At 27.7% G+C, this 20,048-nt stretch overlaps 3 protein-coding genes across 6 annotated transcripts; all 3 read left to right on the top strand.

Moving 5' to 3' along the window:
- Window positions 1–4,204: 4,204 nt before the first annotated feature.
- On the top strand, window positions 4,205–10,999 carry LOC113788889 (uncharacterized). Its single transcript, XM_075822499.1, has 3 exons — window positions 4,205–4,973; window positions 5,205–6,349; window positions 6,437–10,999. Exons 1-3 carry the CDS (start codon window positions 4,697–4,699, stop codon window positions 10,661–10,663), a joined length of 5,649 nt encoding a protein of 1,882 aa, XP_075678614.1. The 5' UTR covers window positions 4,205–4,696; the 3' UTR covers window positions 10,664–10,999.
- Window positions 11,000–11,127: 128 nt separating this feature from the next.
- Window positions 11,128–12,674, top strand: jagn (jagunal). Of its 2 annotated transcripts, none has more exons than XM_027338339.2 (3): window positions 11,128–11,269; window positions 11,793–11,921; window positions 11,999–12,674. In XM_027338339.2, the coding sequence occupies exons 2-3, from the start codon at window positions 11,836–11,838 to the stop codon at window positions 12,603–12,605; spliced, it is 693 nt and encodes a 230-aa protein (XP_027194140.1). In that variant the 5' UTR covers window positions 11,128–11,269; window positions 11,793–11,835; the 3' UTR covers window positions 12,606–12,674. The 2 variants fall into 2 exon arrangements, with proteins under 2 accessions (XP_027194140.1, XP_027194141.1); XM_027338340.2 differs by lacking the exon at window positions 11,128–11,269 and adding an exon at window positions 11,371–11,541.
- Window positions 12,675–13,768: 1,094 nt separating this feature from the next.
- Window positions 13,769–19,808, top strand: LOC113799759 (cyclic nucleotide-gated channel alpha-3-like). Of its 3 annotated transcripts, XM_075822502.1 has the most exons (6): window positions 15,878–15,934; window positions 16,050–16,862; window positions 16,923–17,284; window positions 17,356–17,674; window positions 17,741–17,771; window positions 17,836–19,808. In XM_075822502.1, the coding sequence occupies exons 2-6, from the start codon at window positions 16,643–16,645 to the stop codon at window positions 19,643–19,645; spliced, it is 2,742 nt and encodes a 913-aa protein (XP_075678617.1). In that variant the 5' UTR covers window positions 15,878–15,934; window positions 16,050–16,642; the 3' UTR covers window positions 19,646–19,808. The 3 variants fall into 3 exon arrangements, with proteins under 3 accessions (XP_075678616.1, XP_075678617.1, XP_075678615.1); XM_075822501.1 differs by lacking the exon at window positions 15,878–15,934 and adding an exon at window positions 13,769–14,139 and having other exon boundaries at window positions 16,050–17,284; XM_075822500.1 differs by having other exon boundaries at window positions 16,050–17,284.
- The last annotated feature ends 240 nt before the right edge of the window (window positions 19,809–20,048 follow it).

Genomic DNA, 20,048 nt, shown 5'->3' with positions numbered 1-20,048 from the left:
ACTTGTGGTTAATGGATTTTTTCGTTTACTTACTTTCAGTTACTCAAAAACGGAAATTGATTGTTTGGAAAAATTTTCTTCAAATATGACGAACTTGATTTTTTTTTTGATCTTTTTTTCTTGAAATTCTCAATAACAAGTTGATGATTCTTATAGGGAAAAAAATTGTTGTTGTCGTTGTCGTTGTTGTTGTTGTTCCAGATCTAAGTGTCCTGGAACAACAACAACAACAACAACATGAATGGAATGGCGCCATCATCATTATTGTCAAAGTTTTTTTGAATGACAATTTTCGTCTCTTTTCTTTTCTTGATCGGAAATTGTTCGACATTGATAATGATTTTTATATCAAAAGATAATGATGATGAATTTTGTTTGTTTGTTGTTGGAAAATGAAAAAATGAAAAAATGAAAACGAAAACAAACAAAATCCTTTGACCTTTATTAGAGATCATGATCAAAAAAAATGATGATGATGATAATAATGATGACATATCGACCATAATAGTCATTATGTTCATGTTTTTTTTAATATTGCCATTTTTTTTTTCTTTTCGGATATCGATATTCAACAAGATCAATTTTGATTGAACAACAAATGGCCTCGATATTTGTGAAATTCATTATCATTATCAATGGTACAAAACACACACGCTTTATATAGTGCGACGATGATTCTACCGTGATCCAAAATGGATTGATCGATTGATTGATTGATTGATTGATTGATCATTGATCATCATTAAAACCCGATTCAACCCCAGTGTGTGTGTTATAATTGTCGATTTTTAAAGTGGAAAAAATAAAAGATCCATTCAAAAATACTTGAATGATTGATTTGTGTAAATCGATACGGATTCCCAAGAAAATCAATTTTTTTTCTTCTTCAAAAATTTCCTTTTTCAATACAAGAAAAACAAGAAAATATTCAGAAAAACAACAACAAACAAATTATCATTCTGATTATGGATGGATAATGATCATCACGATGATCATCATGATGACCAAATATCGTTTCATCATCATCATCAATAATTTTGTTGAACTTTTTTGCTGTTTTGTTTGTTTTGTTTGACCATCAAAGTTTCGGGAAGAAAATGATAAACAACAAGAAGTTTTGTCTATCTATTTGGGTTCATTTTGTTCAAAAAAGATTTTTTGTTTTTTTTTTAAAGTTTATCAATCAATTTTCCATCCGTTACTTTTGTTGTTGTTGTTGTTGTTGTTGTTTAAAAGTTAATTATTATCATCATTTCAAAATTGATTGATTAATTCAATTAGAGAAAAAACGTTTTCTTCTCTCTCTCTCCCTCTCTCACTCACTGTTCGTTAATTATTCTTTTGTTGTCCTATGGCCTCGACATTGACATTGTCCAAAATGTTAAAAAAAAAAAAATTATTCAACTTTCTCTCTCTCTCTCTCTCTCTCTCTCTCTCTCTCTCTCTCTCTCAATGATGATGATTATTCATTTTTTTTCTGCATTCAATTCAATCATTATCACTTTATCGTTATGAGGTTACGATTTTATAATTTCTTCGGATGAATTCATCAAAAACAAAAAAAACGAAAAATAAGCTTAACTAATGAATTTTCATCATTTTTTTTTTTTGAGGGAATCTTTCATCTGGCCTATTCAAAATTCAATTGACCAAATTGATTATCATCATCATAATCATTTGTCATTTGTATTTAATTAACCATTGTTTTGTCGTTGTTGTTGTTGTTTGCTGTTTGAACTTGATCAAATTCGACCTTTTTTTCGTTTTGTTTTCGTTTTTGAATTTACATTTTGGATTTTGGTAAGTTTAATCTTTTTCTGTTGTTGTTGTTGTTGAAAATGTTTTTGGATTAAAAAATTTTTTTCACAATAAAAAAAATGGATTATAATAATCTTTACATTGATTTTGTGAATGACCCTTCACAAAAAAATTTATCTGAAAGTTTCTCTCCTTTTTTCATTGTCTGCAAAGTGAAAATTTCCGCAATATTTCTTGCTTTCTTAAATCTTTAAAACACACACACTTGAAAATGTGATTATCATTTCTGTTATTTTCAATCAATCAAATGATCAACCAAATGAATGAATGAATGAATGAATGAATTAACACCAAAGATGAAATGAGGATTATTTTATTGAACAACAACAACAACAACAGCGAAAAAATCGAAAGTCGAAAAATCAATTTAATCAAATGACAATTCGATTGACTTACTGAATGAATGAATTGAAATCAATTATTCAAAATTATTTTAAATCTTTTGGAAATTTTCAATTGTTAACTGACAACAGGTTTGACATGATTTAGTTTTGTCACACTTTTTTTTAATATCATTTATTCAAACATAATGAAAGAATGAATGGAAATGAAAATGAAAATGAACTGAAATCCGATCAGTGATGATGATCACTAATCGTATCATCATCACCTGAACAACATCACCTGAATTGTTCAACTTGATTTAATAATAATTAATTACATTGAATGAATGTGGCCAAAATGTAACACTAAAGATTTATGTCGATCAAAATCAATCGATTGATCGATTTTTAACACTTGATTTTTAATTGATTTAAAATTCATTGAAATTCTTTTCATTTCTTTTTAAATCATCGATTGTAACAAGGTAAACAAAACAAGGTAAAAGGTGAAAAGATTGTCCTGAATTTATTGATTGATTGTAGATCGATAAACAGAACAAGAGAGAGAGAGAGAGAGAGAGAGAGAGAGAGAGAGAGAGAGAGAGAGATTTTCTTTGTTAATCTTAATTCAATGTCCATTTTTTTTTTTTTGCTTCTGTTGACCATAACAAATGTCATTTGTTGATCGAAAAAAAACGAAGAAAAAAAAACGATAATGTCGTCTATGAATGACCAAATATTACATAACGAATACATTGTCCTGTCTCGTTGTTTCGTTGTTGTTGACAATTTTTTTCATCATTTTTTTTCATGACAAGTATTTTTGGCATTTTCGAAAATTCAAAAATTTCAAAACATTTTTTTCCCTTTGAAAAAAAAGATGTTTTCTTCTTCAACAACAACCGCGGTAAACAAAACGAATCTCCCATATCTACTATACATTTTTCCCTTCAAAATAACACACACGCACGCAGGCAGACAAAGTTTTTCTTTTTTTTAAAGAAACTAGGTTGATGGTGATGGTGATGGTGATGATCCATCGAGGATAAGATTTTAATCTTGTCAATATCATTGTGTTTGAATTTGATGCGAAATTTGAATGAATGAAAGGGTACCCGTTCACAAATAAAATGACGCCCTGATTTTTTTTTTTTTTTTTTTTGATCAAAAAAAGAACCACATCATCTTTAGTCGGTATATGAATAAATTGTTTTTTTTTTTTTGTTGTTTTGTTCAAACACTTTGATAATATCTGTCATTTATGAATGTGAAATAATGGTAGTTGATGTTTAGATGATGATGATGATAAAAGAAGAAAAACCAATTATCCATTTTTTTGATTTTTGATTTTTTTGTTGTTTGGCGATCCATTTTTGGTATTTTTGTTGTTGTTGTTGTTGCACCCAGTTATCATCAAAATCATCACGATGATGTTCAATGAATGGAATCTATAGTGTTTGGTGGTGGTTAAAAACCCGACCAGAAAAAAAAGTGAAATCAAGAAACTTTCTTCGGAAAAAATAAATAAATTTTCAAGAAAAATTCTCCATTTTTTTCGGACTCTTTTTTTTTAAAAAAAAATTAACAATTGTGGGGGGAGAAAGGAAGGGATGGATTGGATTTTTCTTTTTTTTGCATTTTAATCGGGAGTCAAGAGAAAGTTTAAAGAAAGTAAAAAAAGTTTTGGGAATTTTCGTAAAAAAAAACTTCTCTTTTCACCAAACACACTGCTGCTGCTTGTGTTCCAAAACAGATTCTCTTTGACGGATTTTCTTCGCGGGCAGCACCACTGATGATGATGATCCAAGACTAATCAAAGATGATGATAGGGGATTGAAGAAAAAAAATAATATCTTCTGTTTGGTCTGTTGAACATCATCTTTATCCTGTGTCTGTGTTTGCTCTCTATCATCATCATCATCATTATCATTTTGAAATTTGAAATTTTTTTTGGCCAAAACATTGCCTGCCTTTTTTTTCTTCTGTCTTTCTTCTTCTTTACAAGACAGTTATAAAAAGACAATGACCAATGGTCATTGTGAATCATTTTGCGGGAATTTTATCATCGACAACAACTTGTGTTTTTTATTTTGTTTTTTTCTCGAAATCGATTGATTGATTTTGGATTGTTGAAACAAGTGTTTTCTTTTGAATGTTTTAAACAACAGCAACCAAAACAGACCCCAAAAGATGTTTTTTTGTTTATCCAAAAAAATTCAATTTTCAAAATGTTCATAATGTTTGATTGATTGATTGATTTTGGTAAAGTGATCCAAATCAATAATGACTATTTAATTATTACTAGTATTTTTTTGCAAATTAATTTGATCGATAATGGATCAATAATGTTTTTGTTTTTGATTGTTTCGATGATCATATCATCATCATCATCAGCAACTTTACCACCACCATCGACATCATCTTGATCACACAAAACATCAGACAATTTGATAAAGCCAAAATTCATTTGATTAATTTTGTTGTTTTTGTTGTTTTTTCTGTTGTCTTTTAACCCTTTCACTGAATATTTTCTGTTAATAAAACCGATAAAGAAAATGTTAAAATTGTTAAAAATGTTAAAAAATTGGCCATTATTTGATAATATGTTGTCCAGATTTCAATCATCATCATCATCATCATCATCATCTGTGAAATCTTTACGAATAACATCTTCATCTTCATTGGCATCAATTTACCATCCTCATCCTCATCATCAAAATCAAAATCACCATAATCATCATCTTCGTTATTCATTCAAAATGATTTTCATAAATCTAGTTATTATTTTTTTCATATTGGCTACCACTATTTCAACACAATCATCGTTTGTTGGTAAGTTGATTTTTGATTTTTTGTTTTTTTTGTGAAGTAAATTTTTTGAATCAAAATTTTCAATAATCAATCAAACGACGACAACAAACAATTCATTTTGTCGAAATTTAAAATTATCGATTTTCCATCTTCTTGTTTTTTTCCTTTGAAAACTTGAAAAGAAAATCATAATTTCAAATTGTAAATTTGTAAAATTAAAATTTTTTTCCATTTTTTGTTGACTGTTTTCAGATGCAAATCGATATCCATCATCATCATCATCACAATTACAATCACCAATATTGAATCAAAATCAAAATCATCATCAACATAAACATCAACAACAACAACGACCGGGTGTTTATCATCATCAATATTCGATTGGATCGAATGGATTAAAATTTCGTCGTGGTACAATTGCTGATATTGATGATAATGATGATAATAATAATTTGGCATCTGCATCGACATTATCATCAACAACATCGACGACATCTGAAGCCAATAATCAAATACCATCATTACAACAACAACAACAACAATCATTAATGGCTGCCGAATCAACAAATGTTGTACATAAATTTCAATTTGAATTTAAACATGAACCAACAACACCAAATATAATTAAAAAAACAATGACAACAGTATTACCGACTATTTCGACTAATCCAAGAACAACAACAACAGGATCAACAGAATTAAATACACGTGGTACTATCGTAACACGTAGTATTAATGATAATGGTAATATTAATGATAATAATGTTGGTAATAGTGGTGGTAGTAGTAGTTTTAATAAAAATTCTGGATCAGTATTAACATATCGTACACATCATCGATATAATCATCATCCTTTATCATCCGCACAACAATCATCATCAGAAACTGCCACAAATATTCAACAACCATCAACAGTTACAGTTGATGAAATTGTTGAAATTGGTACACCTAATGATGATGATAATGATAGTATTCATGATGATGATGATGATCAAGATGTAGAAATAGTTGAAAATCCATCATTATCATCACATAATAATAATAATAATCATCCACAACAACAACAACAACGAAGACAATCACCGGGCATTAATGTTGATCATTCAGCCACGGCATTACGAAACAACAACAACAATACCCATCTAATTATTGATAATTCTGATGATACAATCGATACTATCGATACTATTGATAATAATAAAAGAATATCAAGACGAATTAATAATAATAATAATAATAATATTGATAATAATGGTAATGTTTATACAACATCAACAACAGCAGCAGCAACAGCAGCAATGATGAATGATGATAAAACAACAAAATCATTACATAATGGTAATGATGATAATGTACATCCAATGTATTATAAATTTAATAATAATCATACAATTCAGGTAGATTTATTTTGTTTTTTCACTTGATTTTGTTGATCTGATTAATGGGTTTTTTTTTGTTTGTTTTTTTTTTGCTTGCTGTTGTAGAACATTGTAATACCATTACCTGCACATCGACTAAATGATCGATCATTAGCAACAGGTGTTATTGTTATTAGTCAAGATCATGGATTTCCGCCATTATTTCATACACCAAATGATATAACAGCTTCTTATCATCCATCTAATCATTATCATCATCATCATTATCAACAACCACAACAACCTTATTCACATTATTATCCTGTACAGGATTTATCATCATCATCATCACCGACACAACAACAACAGCCATTAAGACGATATCAACCTGCAACTATTTCAACAACATCAGATATTAATCAATTATCGGCTGATATTGGTAGACATTTTCATTATGAACTTTTATCATCAACAAATAATAATAATAATAATCAAAATCAAAATCATTCGGAAAATTTATTCGTTAATGATGATGATGATAAAACTGTTACAACACGTTCAACAACGCCTATATCATCAACAACAACAACAACAATGCCTTCCACAACATCTACAATGATTAATCATTTTAATTTACCTTCGACAGATGATGATCAAAATGATAAGAAAAATCCTGATGATAATATTGTTGACAATAATAATAATAATAATACTTTGACAGAAAATTCAGATAATAATATTGAACGAACACAACAAGATGGCAGCAGTAGTTTTACAAATAAATTTAATTTACCAAAACGTGCAATTAATCAACAACAACAACAAAATCATCATCAATCATCATTGAAAGCAAGAATACAGGTAACAAGACCAAAACCAAATATTGTTAATATTGATTTAATTAAAACAATGACAACAACAACAACAACATCGATGACAAATCATAATCATGATGATGATGATGATGGAGTGGATAATCAATTAACAACAACAACAACATCGACAACACCACATAATAATTTATCAGATGAAGAATTAACAATAACAACATCGGCTACACCAATTATGATTGATGAACAACATTTGGATACTAATAATAAACATCAAAATGATTCATTACCAATGATAATTACATTGAATCATCGTGAAACATTTGGATTACCGAAAACAACAACAACGAAAAAACAACAAACAAGTAGAACACAATTACGTACACAATCATTAAATAATAATAAAAATATAAATATTGATAATTTGGATGAACAGAATATTGATTTAAAACGTACAAAAACATTATATTCAACCGATTTGGATGATGATAAAAATCATAATCATCATCATATTGAAAGTTTTACATTAAAACGTAAAGTTAAACAACCATCAATATCAATAATAATGAATAATGATGAAACTGATAATCATGATGAACCATCATCATCATTACCAAGAATGGATGAAAATAATCAATCAAAACGTTCATCAACAACAACAACAACAGTAGTTTTAAATTCATTGGTTAAAGAATTGAATCAAGCAATTGAAAATCGTATGCGTAAATTGGTAAATCGAAATGAATCAACAACAACAATAATACCGCCAACAACAACAACAACAATGTTGCCTGAAACAACAACAACATCATCATTGGATTCAAATGAAAGTAATGAAATGAACAAAGATGATGATGAAGAAGAAGAAAAATCCTCAACAACAACAACAACACCAAATCCAAATATGGTCAGTACTGTTATTTATGATGAACCGGAAGAAATATTATCAACAACAACAATATCACCAAATAATGTTGATGATGAAATGATTGATTTAACAACAACAATACCAACCGGGAAAGATCTTGAAGAATGTAATGATAATGATGATAATGATTCAAATACCGAATTAGAACGTGAAGAACCAATTAGAATAACAAAAGAAATTATTGTTAATCATAATAGACCAAATGAATTAAATAGAAGAAATGTTGTTAAACATTTAAATCATTTTAATGATAATCATAATCAAGATGATGATGATGATGATGATAGTAATATAGAAGATTTACTTACAACAACAACACCAAGAACATTTTTTCATCATCAACATAATCAACGTAAAATGTTAATGAATAATAATGATGATGAACAATCAATGTCAGTTACAGGTGAACAACCCCTAACAACAACAACAACAATTGATCCATCAATAACAACAACAACAACAACAGAATCATCACCAACAACCATTTTTGGTCAACGAAAACCAACAACAACAACAATTAAACCAAAAATAGAAAGAGAAATTGATAATGATGAACATGAAATTGAACAAACAGCAACATCGGCTATAGATCTGGATGAAGATGATGAAGAAAATATAGTATCAACAACAACAACAACACCGGTTCCAACAACAACAACAAACGATTCAAATGATTCAGAAGAAATGGAAACGACAACAACAACGTCAACGTCAACAACAACACCAGCACCAATAACAACAACAACAACAACTGTACAGCCAACATCAACAATAAGGATAACAACAACAACAAAACATCCACAAAATTCAAAAATAATTAGATCAGCAACAGTATCCGGTAATTCAAAATCATCGACATCATCATCATCAACATCAAATCAAAAACGTGGACAAACAAAATCAATAAAAAAGACAACATCATCTGCATCATCCGCATCGTTACGAACAAAATCACGTCAATCATCGAATAATGGTTTAAAATCATTAAATACAATCAATAATGTTGAGCGTAATCGATTTGGTTTACCAACCATAAAATCACAACGTTTTATATTGAAGAAAAAAGTTGTATCATCACCGATAACATCGACAACATCGACAACAACATCGACAACATCAACAACAACAAGTAATCCAATAATGAAAATGGATTTTACAATGCCCGATGTAATTGAATCAAGAAAACATACAACAATACAGAAAATGGATTTACCTATTTCGACAACAACAACAACTACATCGACTACTACTACTACTCGTAGACCAACAACATTATTGGAAAAAATTAATCGTATTGAAAGACAACAGCAGCCACAATTATTATTAAAACCATTGATAAATCCATGGAATAAACGACAAACATCATTATCTGAAATTGAAATTAATGAAAATCCATATGATGATAGTAATCAACAAAATCAAAATAATGATAATGATAATGATCAGATTATAATAAGACGTCCACCAGGTATGCCAAAAATACCAAATAATTTTGGTTTTGCTAATGTTATTATGCCGGATCGATTGATGATCGATACTATCGATGATAATGATGGTAATGATAATAAGAATGATGGGGATGATAAAATAAATGTTACAGGTAATAAGGAAAAAAGGGAAAATGAATCAAAATCAACAACAGCAACAACATTTTTAAATGATAAACAAACAAATATAGCTAAATATGAATTGGTTGAAACATTGAAAAATCCAAAAAATCCATCATCCGCATCAATGAAAAAGAATGAAAAATTAATTAAATTAAATTTCAATAATAAGAATGATGAGGATAACGATGATAATGGAGATGATTATGATGGCGATGATGATGATGATGATGAAATTGGTGAAGCAAATGTACCTGGTATACCTGGTGTTGATTATCCAATATTTGGTCATATACCTGATACTGATTTTGAATGTTCAAAACAACAATATCCTGGTTTTTATTCTGATATGGAAACTGGTTGTCAAGTTTATCATAGTTGTAGTTTGACAAGTATTATTCGGAAAAGACAAACATTATTTAATGAAAGAGAATTATTAAATGGTGATCGTGATGTTGCAGCATCATCAAAATCATCAACATCGATTTTAATGTCTGAATCAAAATTACGATCAACTAAATTAATGCCATCATCATCATCAACGATGACAACGAAAAATCAATCAAGAAAAACAGCCGAATCAATTGGCGGTAAACATTCATTTTTATGTCCAAATGGTACAATATTTTCACAAGAATATTTAATCTGTGATTGGTGGTATAATGTTAAATGTGATGAATCACCAAGATTTTATCCATTAAATCGTGATGTTTATGCATCTGGTTTAAATTTAGGTATTAATCATAATCATAATCATCAACAACCACAACAACAACAGCCATTATCAATGATAAAAAGTCAAAAAACATCGATTATTGCTGCTGCTGCTGCTGATTCTGATAAAGATGCTATTATTATTACTGCTGCCGAATCAAATCAACAACCGGTCATTGTATTAAAACATCATGTGCCACAACAAAAACAACAACAACATTTTATAATGACCAAAGATACATCATCATTTATGCCAATTACATTTATACGATAAATCTAACAACAATCCACAAATGACCAAAATGATCCATCAATCAATCCATTCATCCACCCTCCTTCCACTCAATCAATCAATCAATCGATCAATCAATCGATCAATCAATCAATCAATCAATCGATCAATCAATCAACAGATCCTTTTTATGTTTCAAAAATCAACTGTCATCATTAACAACAAAAAAAATTGATAATTTTTTCTCAATGTTTTTTCTTCTTTTCTTTTTTCATTTTTGTTTGGTTTTTTTTTCTACTTTCTATTTCTGTTTGCTTGCATTTCACTATCATCTGTTGATGTTTGGATTTCTTCTTCATTAAATAATAATAATAATAATTTTTTACATTTTTTTTATTAATTAATTAATTAAAATTTTAATTTTATTTGAATAAAAAACTTTTTTTTTGACTTTTTTAAAATTTTTTAAAAAATTTTTGTACTGGTATTTATGAACGGGAAACCTGAGTACAGTAAAGTGAGAGAGAAAAAGGAGACACGAAAACATAAACAACTCAGCAGCGATCGTTATCCACATGTGTTTTTTCGTGAAAGTTTTTTTGAAAAACATTTTCGTTTGTTTGGTTTGTTTCGATCGAAAACAATTAGGTAATTTTTTTTTTCATTAAATTTTTTTCATTTGTTTTGTTTTTATCCGTTACTATAAAAAAGAAAAGAAAAAATTCTTCATTTTCGGGGAAAAAAAATTATGAGGATCTTGGTTGTTGTTGTTAATTATGGTGATATGATGATATGATATTCACAATGTTGGCATCATCTTCTTCATTTGAAAAAGAATTACTGATCTAAATTTAGATTTTTTTTTCATACAAAAAACGATCGCAAAAGAATTTCTCTTTCTACCATACTATGGAAGAAATGTTTGTTTGTTATTTGTTGCTCGTTGTTTTTTTACATCGACCGAGACTTTTTTTTTATTTTAAATGTTGTGATCATGACCGAATCAAACAAAACAAAAAGAAAAAAATAAGTTTTTGATTTGATTCGGCTTTTTGATTCAATTCGATTGAATGAAAATCAACAATCGATTGATCGATTGATTTGCTGATCTTTCTTTCTATTTTTGACTTTTTGTTTTTCATTTTAAATTCTTGTTTTTTTCTGTTTGTAGAAATTCATCGTAGTTTAATTCCAATCAATCAAACCAAAAAACAATGGCTTCCAAAGGTAAATATGTTCTTGGTACGGATGGTACCGATTTTACTCATCGACAACGTGTTGTATCAGCTCATTCATACAGGTAAAATTTTTGTTTTTGTTTTGAAACAAAACATTGATTTTTTCTTTTATCTCTCTTTTATAATTCACGTTATTTAGCGCCATATCGAAACATTATTTAAAAGTTACATTTTATCTACATTTTTTACTTTATATATTAATAATATTAAAATTAAGTGAAGATATACTTGATCGTATGGATATATTTATATTGGAATTACAAGAATTAGAAATACCAAAACCAAATATATGGGAATGGTTATATGGTATATCATATTTATTTACAATATTTGGTATACGTGCTATTAGAAAAAATTCATTTACAATGATAAAATTATATTTAACCGGTATATTATTATTTGCATTCATACCAATCATTTGGGCACAGTATATTTATTTTTGGGATTTTTATCAATTTATTAATGAACGTAATATAACAAATTTAAAATTTGTTTGGAATAATTTACCAATATCGATTATATTTGAAGCATTTGCTATTATTGCAATACAGGTACATATTTTTCAATTATATTATTCATATAAATTGTATCAATTATGGAAACCATACCAACAACGTCGTCAACAACCGCATCAATCATTATCATCATCCTCGTTATCGTCATCGCAACAGCAACAACAACAACAACAAGTTCAAAATTCAACATCAACAACAGCAATCAATAATAATTGTAAAAAATTGAATTGAAAAATTTTGAAAATTTTAAAATTTTCTTCTTGAAATGCTATTAATAAAAAAAGATTTTTTGTTTTGTTTTGTTTTTCTTGTTTGAAAACATTTTTTTTTGTCAAATTTTTTCCCTTTTCCAGATTTTTCCATTGGAAAATTTGTATGGATTACCAGGCGAATAAATTGAAGCGATTAGCGATTTTTTTTTTGGTTCTTTTTCTTTGGTTCAAAAACGATTATCATCATTGCAGTTAATTGCAATTTTCTAACCTATCAAATAAAAAAAAATGCAATCAAACAAAACAAAAAATAAATAGCAGAATCTCTCTCCCCAAAAAAAAATTGACCTGAAAATTCGTTTTTCATTATTATTTGTTTAATTTCCAAACAAACAAACAAAAAAAAATTCTTAATTGAACAATTTTGTTGTTTTCTTTCTTTCTGGACAAAAAAACTCTGTCCATAGAAACAAAACAACTGGATCGTCATGGACAACAGACAAACAGAAAAAAACGGTACATTTTCAGAATGATGAATTGAATTGACAGATGATGAAATGACTGACAATCAACCAAACCCGATGACTGACAACCAATCAAACCAAACCAAAACAAACTAAACCAAACGAAACGAATGATTATTGAACACCGAAAATCAAACAGAAGCAAAAACAAAATTATTATTATTACTTTTATTAATCATATTTTTTTTTTCATTTATTTACAATTACAGTTACAGACAAACAGCAGTAATAATCAGGATAATCAGAAGGTTTTGTTTTTTTTGTTCCGGACAATTTTTCTTTAATTGAATTTCATAATTGAAATGAAAATATTGAACAAATAAATATTATTTCAATAAAGGTTAAATAAAAAATCATTATTGAGATAATAATAATAATTAGAAAAAAAATGGGGAAAAGAAAACTTTTGACGTATTGCAAACGCACACAAACAAACAAATATCGATTTCTTTTGAATAATCGATATTTGTTTTTTTTTCGGTGTTTTCGATCCAACATTACGTAATCTGATCTGGAGAATCGTTCATCCCCAAAATTGTTGTTTGTTGTTGTTGTTGTTATCAATACAGGAATTGAAAATAAAACGTAAAAAACGTAAATTTAGTTTTTTTTTATTTTGTTTGTTTTTGTTTTTGTTTTTGTTTGATTCTGTTTGTTCAAACAATTTTCATTATCATTTATCAGAATCGTTGCAAATGAAATGAAACAATTTTGTTTTCATTCTTAGTTTTTTGGTTTTCATTTTGGTCAGTTTCATCAGTTTCTTCAGTGTGTGTGTGTGTGTCTGGGTGAGTGGTCAAAAAAGTGTGAAATATCCGTAGAAAACCAGAGAAAACAAAGTCTTGGATCAAGTTGCATTGCATTCAATCATTCCAGCAACAAAATAAATCCACGATTAATTTGTTTCAATTTAAGTTTTCTGTTTGATTCTTTGATCCAAGTTACACATTGATTGATTGATTGATTGATTGATTGATTGATTGACTAGTTAATCAATTCTTCTTTCATAAATAAAAAAAAAAAATTCTGGTAAGTTTTTTTCTTCCAAGGTTGCTTCCCCATCATTATTTCGCCCCATCATGAAAAATTCATTTAAACCAAAACGTTTGCTAAACCGAAAATTCTTCCAAATTTCTGTCATTTTTAATCATCATCATCATTATCATTGGAACACACAAACATAGAAAAGTATTCGGAACTTTGGGATAATCCAATTTTGCAAGTCGATCAAGTTTAATTTAATTCCAAAATTTTGATCACATGATGATGTTGATGTTGATGATGACATTTTTATTTACTGGTCATCATTATTATTATTATTATTAATTGAAAATTAAATTATCGATCTGGAAATATCCATCCATCGTTGTCGATAAGAAGTGAATGTGTTATGTGTGTGTGTGTGTGTGTGGCTTTAATAACCACCCCCTGTGACTTTGAACATCATTAAATTACGATAATAATATTTACAAAATCAAAAAAAAACAGAAAAAGAAAATTAAGATTCGAAGTAAGAGAGAGAGAGAGAGAAAATTTCTTTGGCTGTCTTATTTATTTGGTCAATCATATTGAATTGAATTGGACACAAAGTTTGACACATTTGCAAACACGCAAACCAAAAAACCCAAAGAAATAAAAACTGGCCAAACGAATGCGAAAAAAAACTGATAATAATAATCAATAATCAATTGATCGATTGATCAATTGGTAATGACATTTTCTTCTTTCATTGGTGTCTGCTTGTGTGTGTGATATCATTATCATTATCATTTTCATATTAATCACATTATGAATTTATGAATATCAATTGAATAACAACAATAACAACAATAACCGAAAAAGCGAAAATATTCTGTTCATTATTGATTACCAAAGAAATTCGAGTATTTTTTTTTCTTGATTAAATATATGATGTGTACTTGTCATTTACTTGTATATTTTGGTGGGAGAAGGGGGGAGGAAATAATAATTTATCATCATCATCATCATCGATAATGATGTTTGTAGAATTGTTGTTGTTGTTGTTGTTGTTGTCAATAGAATCAACAACAACAACAACAACAATGTTTGAAAACGTGGTCCACATACACATCACAAACATGATGATGATGATTGCGCATCCATCTATATTATTGGCATCTTTTTCGTTTGTTATCTTGCTTTGTTAAACAACGAAAAAAAACCCAAAAATCAATCGAAAAGACAACAAACGATAACGATAATGATGATAAACATCCACCAAGAAAAGAACAGAAATTCTGTTTCATTTTTCTGTGTGTATTATGGGATTCTGCTGTTTGTGTTGTGTTTAACACACACACAACACTCTGGGTTTTTGTCACTTGAAACATCATTTTTTTTGTTGTTGTTGTTGATTCACCCAGTTATCGCTGTTGTTTGTCAATTATTTTAACCAATGATTGACATATCCGTCAACAAGCCGATTATATAACAATTGTTCAAACAAACAAGAGAAAATGTTCAAATAAAGAAAAAAAAATAGACCAGATCTATTTAGTGGTGGTTGTGAATAGATGCTTAAAATGGATGATGCTTTTAATCGGTTTTTTCTGTTGTGAATTTTGCGCATAAAATTGTTGTTTTTTTAATTAAAATTTTGATTTTTTTGTAAATTAAAAAAATAATGACATCATGATATCGATGAATAATAATAATAAACGAAAAAAATCAATACATTTTATTGATAATAATGATGATGATGATGATTATCATTGTATTACAATCAATAATAATGATAATGATGATAATCAAAATCTGATTGATGGACTAAATCAAGATAATGCTAATAATAATAATGATTCAGGTTCAAAGATTTACAAAATTTTTTAATTTAATTTTAAAAAAAATTTTACACAAAAAAACTTTTAAAATTTTTTACAAAAATCTTTTTTCCTTTCTTTTATCCGATAATTTTTCAGATCCACATCGAGCAACAACTACAACATCATCACCAACAATATTTTTAGATCAAACAAATATTTTATCATCATTATCACCATCAACATCGACACCAATATTATCATCATCACCACCATCGATTATTGAATTAACAAAACCAAAATTACTTCAATCATTAATCAATAATAATAATAATAATAATAATAATAAAAGAAATTCTTGTCATTTTTTACAAGTTCCAAAACATAATTATCAACGGCAACAACAACAACAACAACAACAAAAACGTAGACAATCTGATAAGGATGTTAATTATTCAAATGATGATGATGATGAATATAATTTCAGTATAAATAATAAAGTAAAACGACTATTTCGATCCAAACAACAACAACCGCAACAACAATTATTATTTGATAATCCAAACGATGATGATTATTATGATGATGATGATGATGACCAACAACGTTTACGTATAAATAGTTGGTCAGGTTTTAATCATAATCATCATTATAATAATCATAATAATAATTATTGTCTTTATTCAATCGATCAAATTGTTTCTGGACCATTATTAATAAATAATAATAATAATAATAATAATAATAATAAAATGACCAATGTAAATCCTCATCAACATTATAATCATAATATTAATCAACAACAACAACAACAACAACGTAGATCAATGACAACAACAACAACAACAAATAATCGACGTATGTCAAATCAATCATTATTATATCGTAATATGACAATGATGAATATGGTTGCACCGATTCAAGATAATAATAATAAACAACAATCTAAACAACAACAACAACAAATGAATGGTTCAATTAGAAATATTTCAATTGAAAATGATTTAATAAAATGTACTGATTCTTGTTTAGATATTTCACAACAACAACAACAACAGCAAAAAATTCCAATTTTAAAACGACAACCAACAATATGGACAACAACAACAATGGAAATAACTTCACCATCACCAAATGATAATGATTATAATTGTCAATTATCATCAACAACAACAACAACAACAACAGCGATGACAACAACAACAACAGCGGCAACAACAACAACAAAATCATCAAAATTATTATTATCAACATCATCATCATCATCGATTATTCAATCAAAATCAGAACCAGAACCAGAATCAGAATTATTAACAAAACAAACATCATCAACATCAACAGCAACAACCAAAGATTATTGGCTAAGCATACCTAAAATTACAAATGCTTTTCAGGTAAATAATTGAAAAAAATGAAAAATCATTAATTTTGTAATTGTAATTTTGTAATTTATAAATTTATCTAGATAATCAAACATTGGGCCAAAAATAATAATAATAATAATAATAATAATAATGGTAATGGTAATAATAATATAATGGGTAGTCATGATTCATTTTTAGAAAAATTTGCTATGCCACATACAAATTTAAATGATGATGATAATCATACAATGATTAATGTATCATTTGATAAAACTAATAATAATGATAATGATAATGATGATAATCCGAACAACTACAACAACAACAACAGTGATAATGGTGATAAAATGAAACAAAATCGTCAACGATCAAGACAACGACGACGACAACCATTACATTATGTAATCGATCCGGGTAGTCGTATGTATTTTGGATTTGAATTTTTCAATTTTTTAAATTTTGAAATTTTCCAATTTTTTGCAACAGAAACCTACTATCAATGGCTATTCATTATGTGGTATGTTTTGTTTTGTTTTTTGATTATAAATTTTAACAAATTTTTTTTCAAAAAACACATACAGCATTTCAGTTATTTATAATGTAATTACAATTATTGGACGTTCAGTATTTTGGCAAATGCAAAATAATTTTCTTACAATATGGATTATTATTGATTATTTAATCGATTTAGTTTATTTAATCGATATGTTTTTAAGTTCACGTACTGGTTATTTAGAACAAGGTTTATTAGTACGTGATTTAAATAAATTATTTGTAAATTATATTAAAAGTTTTCGTTTTAAATTGGATATAATATCATTATTACCAACGGATTTAATATTTATAATGACTGGTACATATTGTGAACCGGAAAGATTTTATCCATGTGCAGTTATTGTACGTATAAATCGTTTATTTCGTTTTTATCGTTTAACCGAATGTTTTGAACGTACTGAAACACGAACAAATTTTCCACATGCATTTCGTATTGGAAAATTAATATTCTATATTTTAATATTAATACATTGGAATGCATGTATTTATTTTGCAATATCATATGTTATTGGTTTTGATACGGATCGTTGGGTTTATAATCGTCGTTTAATTGCAGCAGATGGTACAAATGAAACCGATACATTAAGACATCAATATATTTATTGTTTTTATTGGTCAACATTAACATTAACAACAATCGGTGAAGTACCTATACCTGAAACAGATTTTGAATATACGTTTGTTGTTATAAATTTTTTAATCGGTGTTTTAATATTTGCAACAATTGTCGGTAATGTTGGTTCAATGATAACAAATATGAATGCAGCACGTGCTGAATTTCAATCACAAATGGATTCAGTTAAACAATATATGAAATTTCGTCATGTATCAAAAGATTTAGAAAATCGTGTTATTAAATGGTTTGATTATTTATGGACAAATAAACAATCATTAGATGAAGATTCAGTAACAGCAATATTACCAGATAAATTAAAAGCTGAAATTGCTATTAATGTACATTTACAAACATTAAGACGTGTACAATTATTTCAAGATTGTGAACCAGGACTTTTGGTTGAATTAATATTAAAATTACGATTACAGGTATTTTCACCGGGTGATTATATTTGTCGTAAAGGTGATGTCGGTAAAGAAATGTATATTGTTAAAAAAGGAAAATTATCTGTTGTTGGTGATGATGGTCGTACTATATTCGCTACATTAACTGATGGTTCAGTATTTGGTGAATTATCAATATTAAATATAAAAGGAAATAAAACTGGTAATCGTCGTACAGCTAATGTACGTTCAGTTGGTTATTCGGATTTATTTTGTTTATCTAAAAATGATCTTTGGGAAGTATTAGAAGATTATCCTGAAGCATGTAATATGTTAATTGAAAAAGGTAAACAAATTTTACGTAAAGATAATCTATTGGATGAAGAAATATTAAAACGTGCTGCAATTGAAGAAGAAGATTTTAAATTAAAATGTCGTCGTTTAGAAAAAGAATTAGATTCATTACAATTACGTTTTGCACGTTTAATTGCCGAATATTCTGCAACACAAAAACGTTTAAAACAACGTATAACAGCATTGGAAAATGAACGTAATGATTATTTTGTTAATCATCATCATCAACAACAACAACAACAACGGCCACAATCATCATCATTACAATTACCGATGCAAATGACAACAAAAAATAGCAATGATAATCATCACCAAAATAATCGTCATAAATTTCGACCATATTTTCAATCAATCGAAATTGTACAAAATGATACAAAAATCAATGATTATGCGGATAACAGGAATGATTCTAATCAAAAATTAACCACAAATATTGATGATGGTTTGGATTTGAAAATCAAAATAAAAAAACAACAAGATTAACAACAACAAAAAAAAAATTTTCAATTTTTTTTTTAAATTTTAAACCCGATAGATGGCGATATACATTGTTTTAATTTTTTTTAAATTTTTTTTCTGTTGTCCTGATCTTTAATTAAATTACACTATAATCTGTTTATCTATCTAATCAATCAATCAATCGATAATTGACAAAAACAAATAAAATCAATTTTTTTTTTGGCTGAAATCAAAATACAATTACATCATTGTAATTTTGTTGTTGTTGTTGTTGCAAAGGAAAATATTTTTGAAAAGAAAGAAAAAAAATCTCTCAATCTGTATCCGGATTCATCGATAATCATCGATGATCAAATGATCCAAAAATAAAAGCTAATGTCAAGTTCATCTTGATATCTTTTGTTTATCCATAACGACAAATGTATTT

The sequence above is a fragment of the Dermatophagoides pteronyssinus genome, unplaced genomic scaffold, assembly GCF_027571235.1.
Source record: "Dermatophagoides pteronyssinus isolate colony J.1.1.1.1 unplaced genomic scaffold, Derpt_VIB-CSIC_2022.12 sq0017, whole genome shotgun sequence".
Classification (NCBI taxonomy): Eukaryota; Metazoa; Arthropoda; class Arachnida; order Sarcoptiformes; family Pyroglyphidae; genus Dermatophagoides; species Dermatophagoides pteronyssinus.
This window is presented reverse-complemented; position numbering and strand designations above follow the sequence as displayed.

Bases quoted from the DNA above. Each gene is read 5' to 3' on its own strand.
- LOC113799759 (XM_075822501.1), top strand. From the start codon at position 16,643: ATGACCAATGTAAATCCTCATCAACATTATAATCATAATATTAATCAA. The intron at 17,285-17,355 runs GTAAATAATTGA...AAATTTATCTAG, and splicing joins AAATTACAAATGCTTTTCAG to ATAATCAAACATTGGGCCAA. The intron at 17,675-17,740 runs GTATGTATTTTG...TTTTTGCAACAG, and splicing joins TGTAATCGATCCGGGTAGTC to AAACCTACTATCAATGGCTA.
- LOC113788889 (XM_075822499.1), top strand. From the start codon at position 4,697: ATGTTAAAATTGTTAAAAATGTTAAAAAATTGGCCATTATTTGATAAT. The intron at 4,974-5,204 runs GTAAGTTGATTT...GACTGTTTTCAG, and splicing joins AACACAATCATCGTTTGTTG to ATGCAAATCGATATCCATCA. The intron at 6,350-6,436 runs GTAGATTTATTT...TTGCTGTTGTAG, and splicing joins ATAATAATCATACAATTCAG to AACATTGTAATACCATTACC.
- jagn (XM_027338339.2), top strand. From the start codon at position 11,836: ATGGCTTCCAAAGGTAAATATGTTCTTGGTACGGATGGTACCGATTTT. The intron at 11,922-11,998 runs GTAAAATTTTTG...CACGTTATTTAG, and splicing joins GTATCAGCTCATTCATACAG to CGCCATATCGAAACATTATT.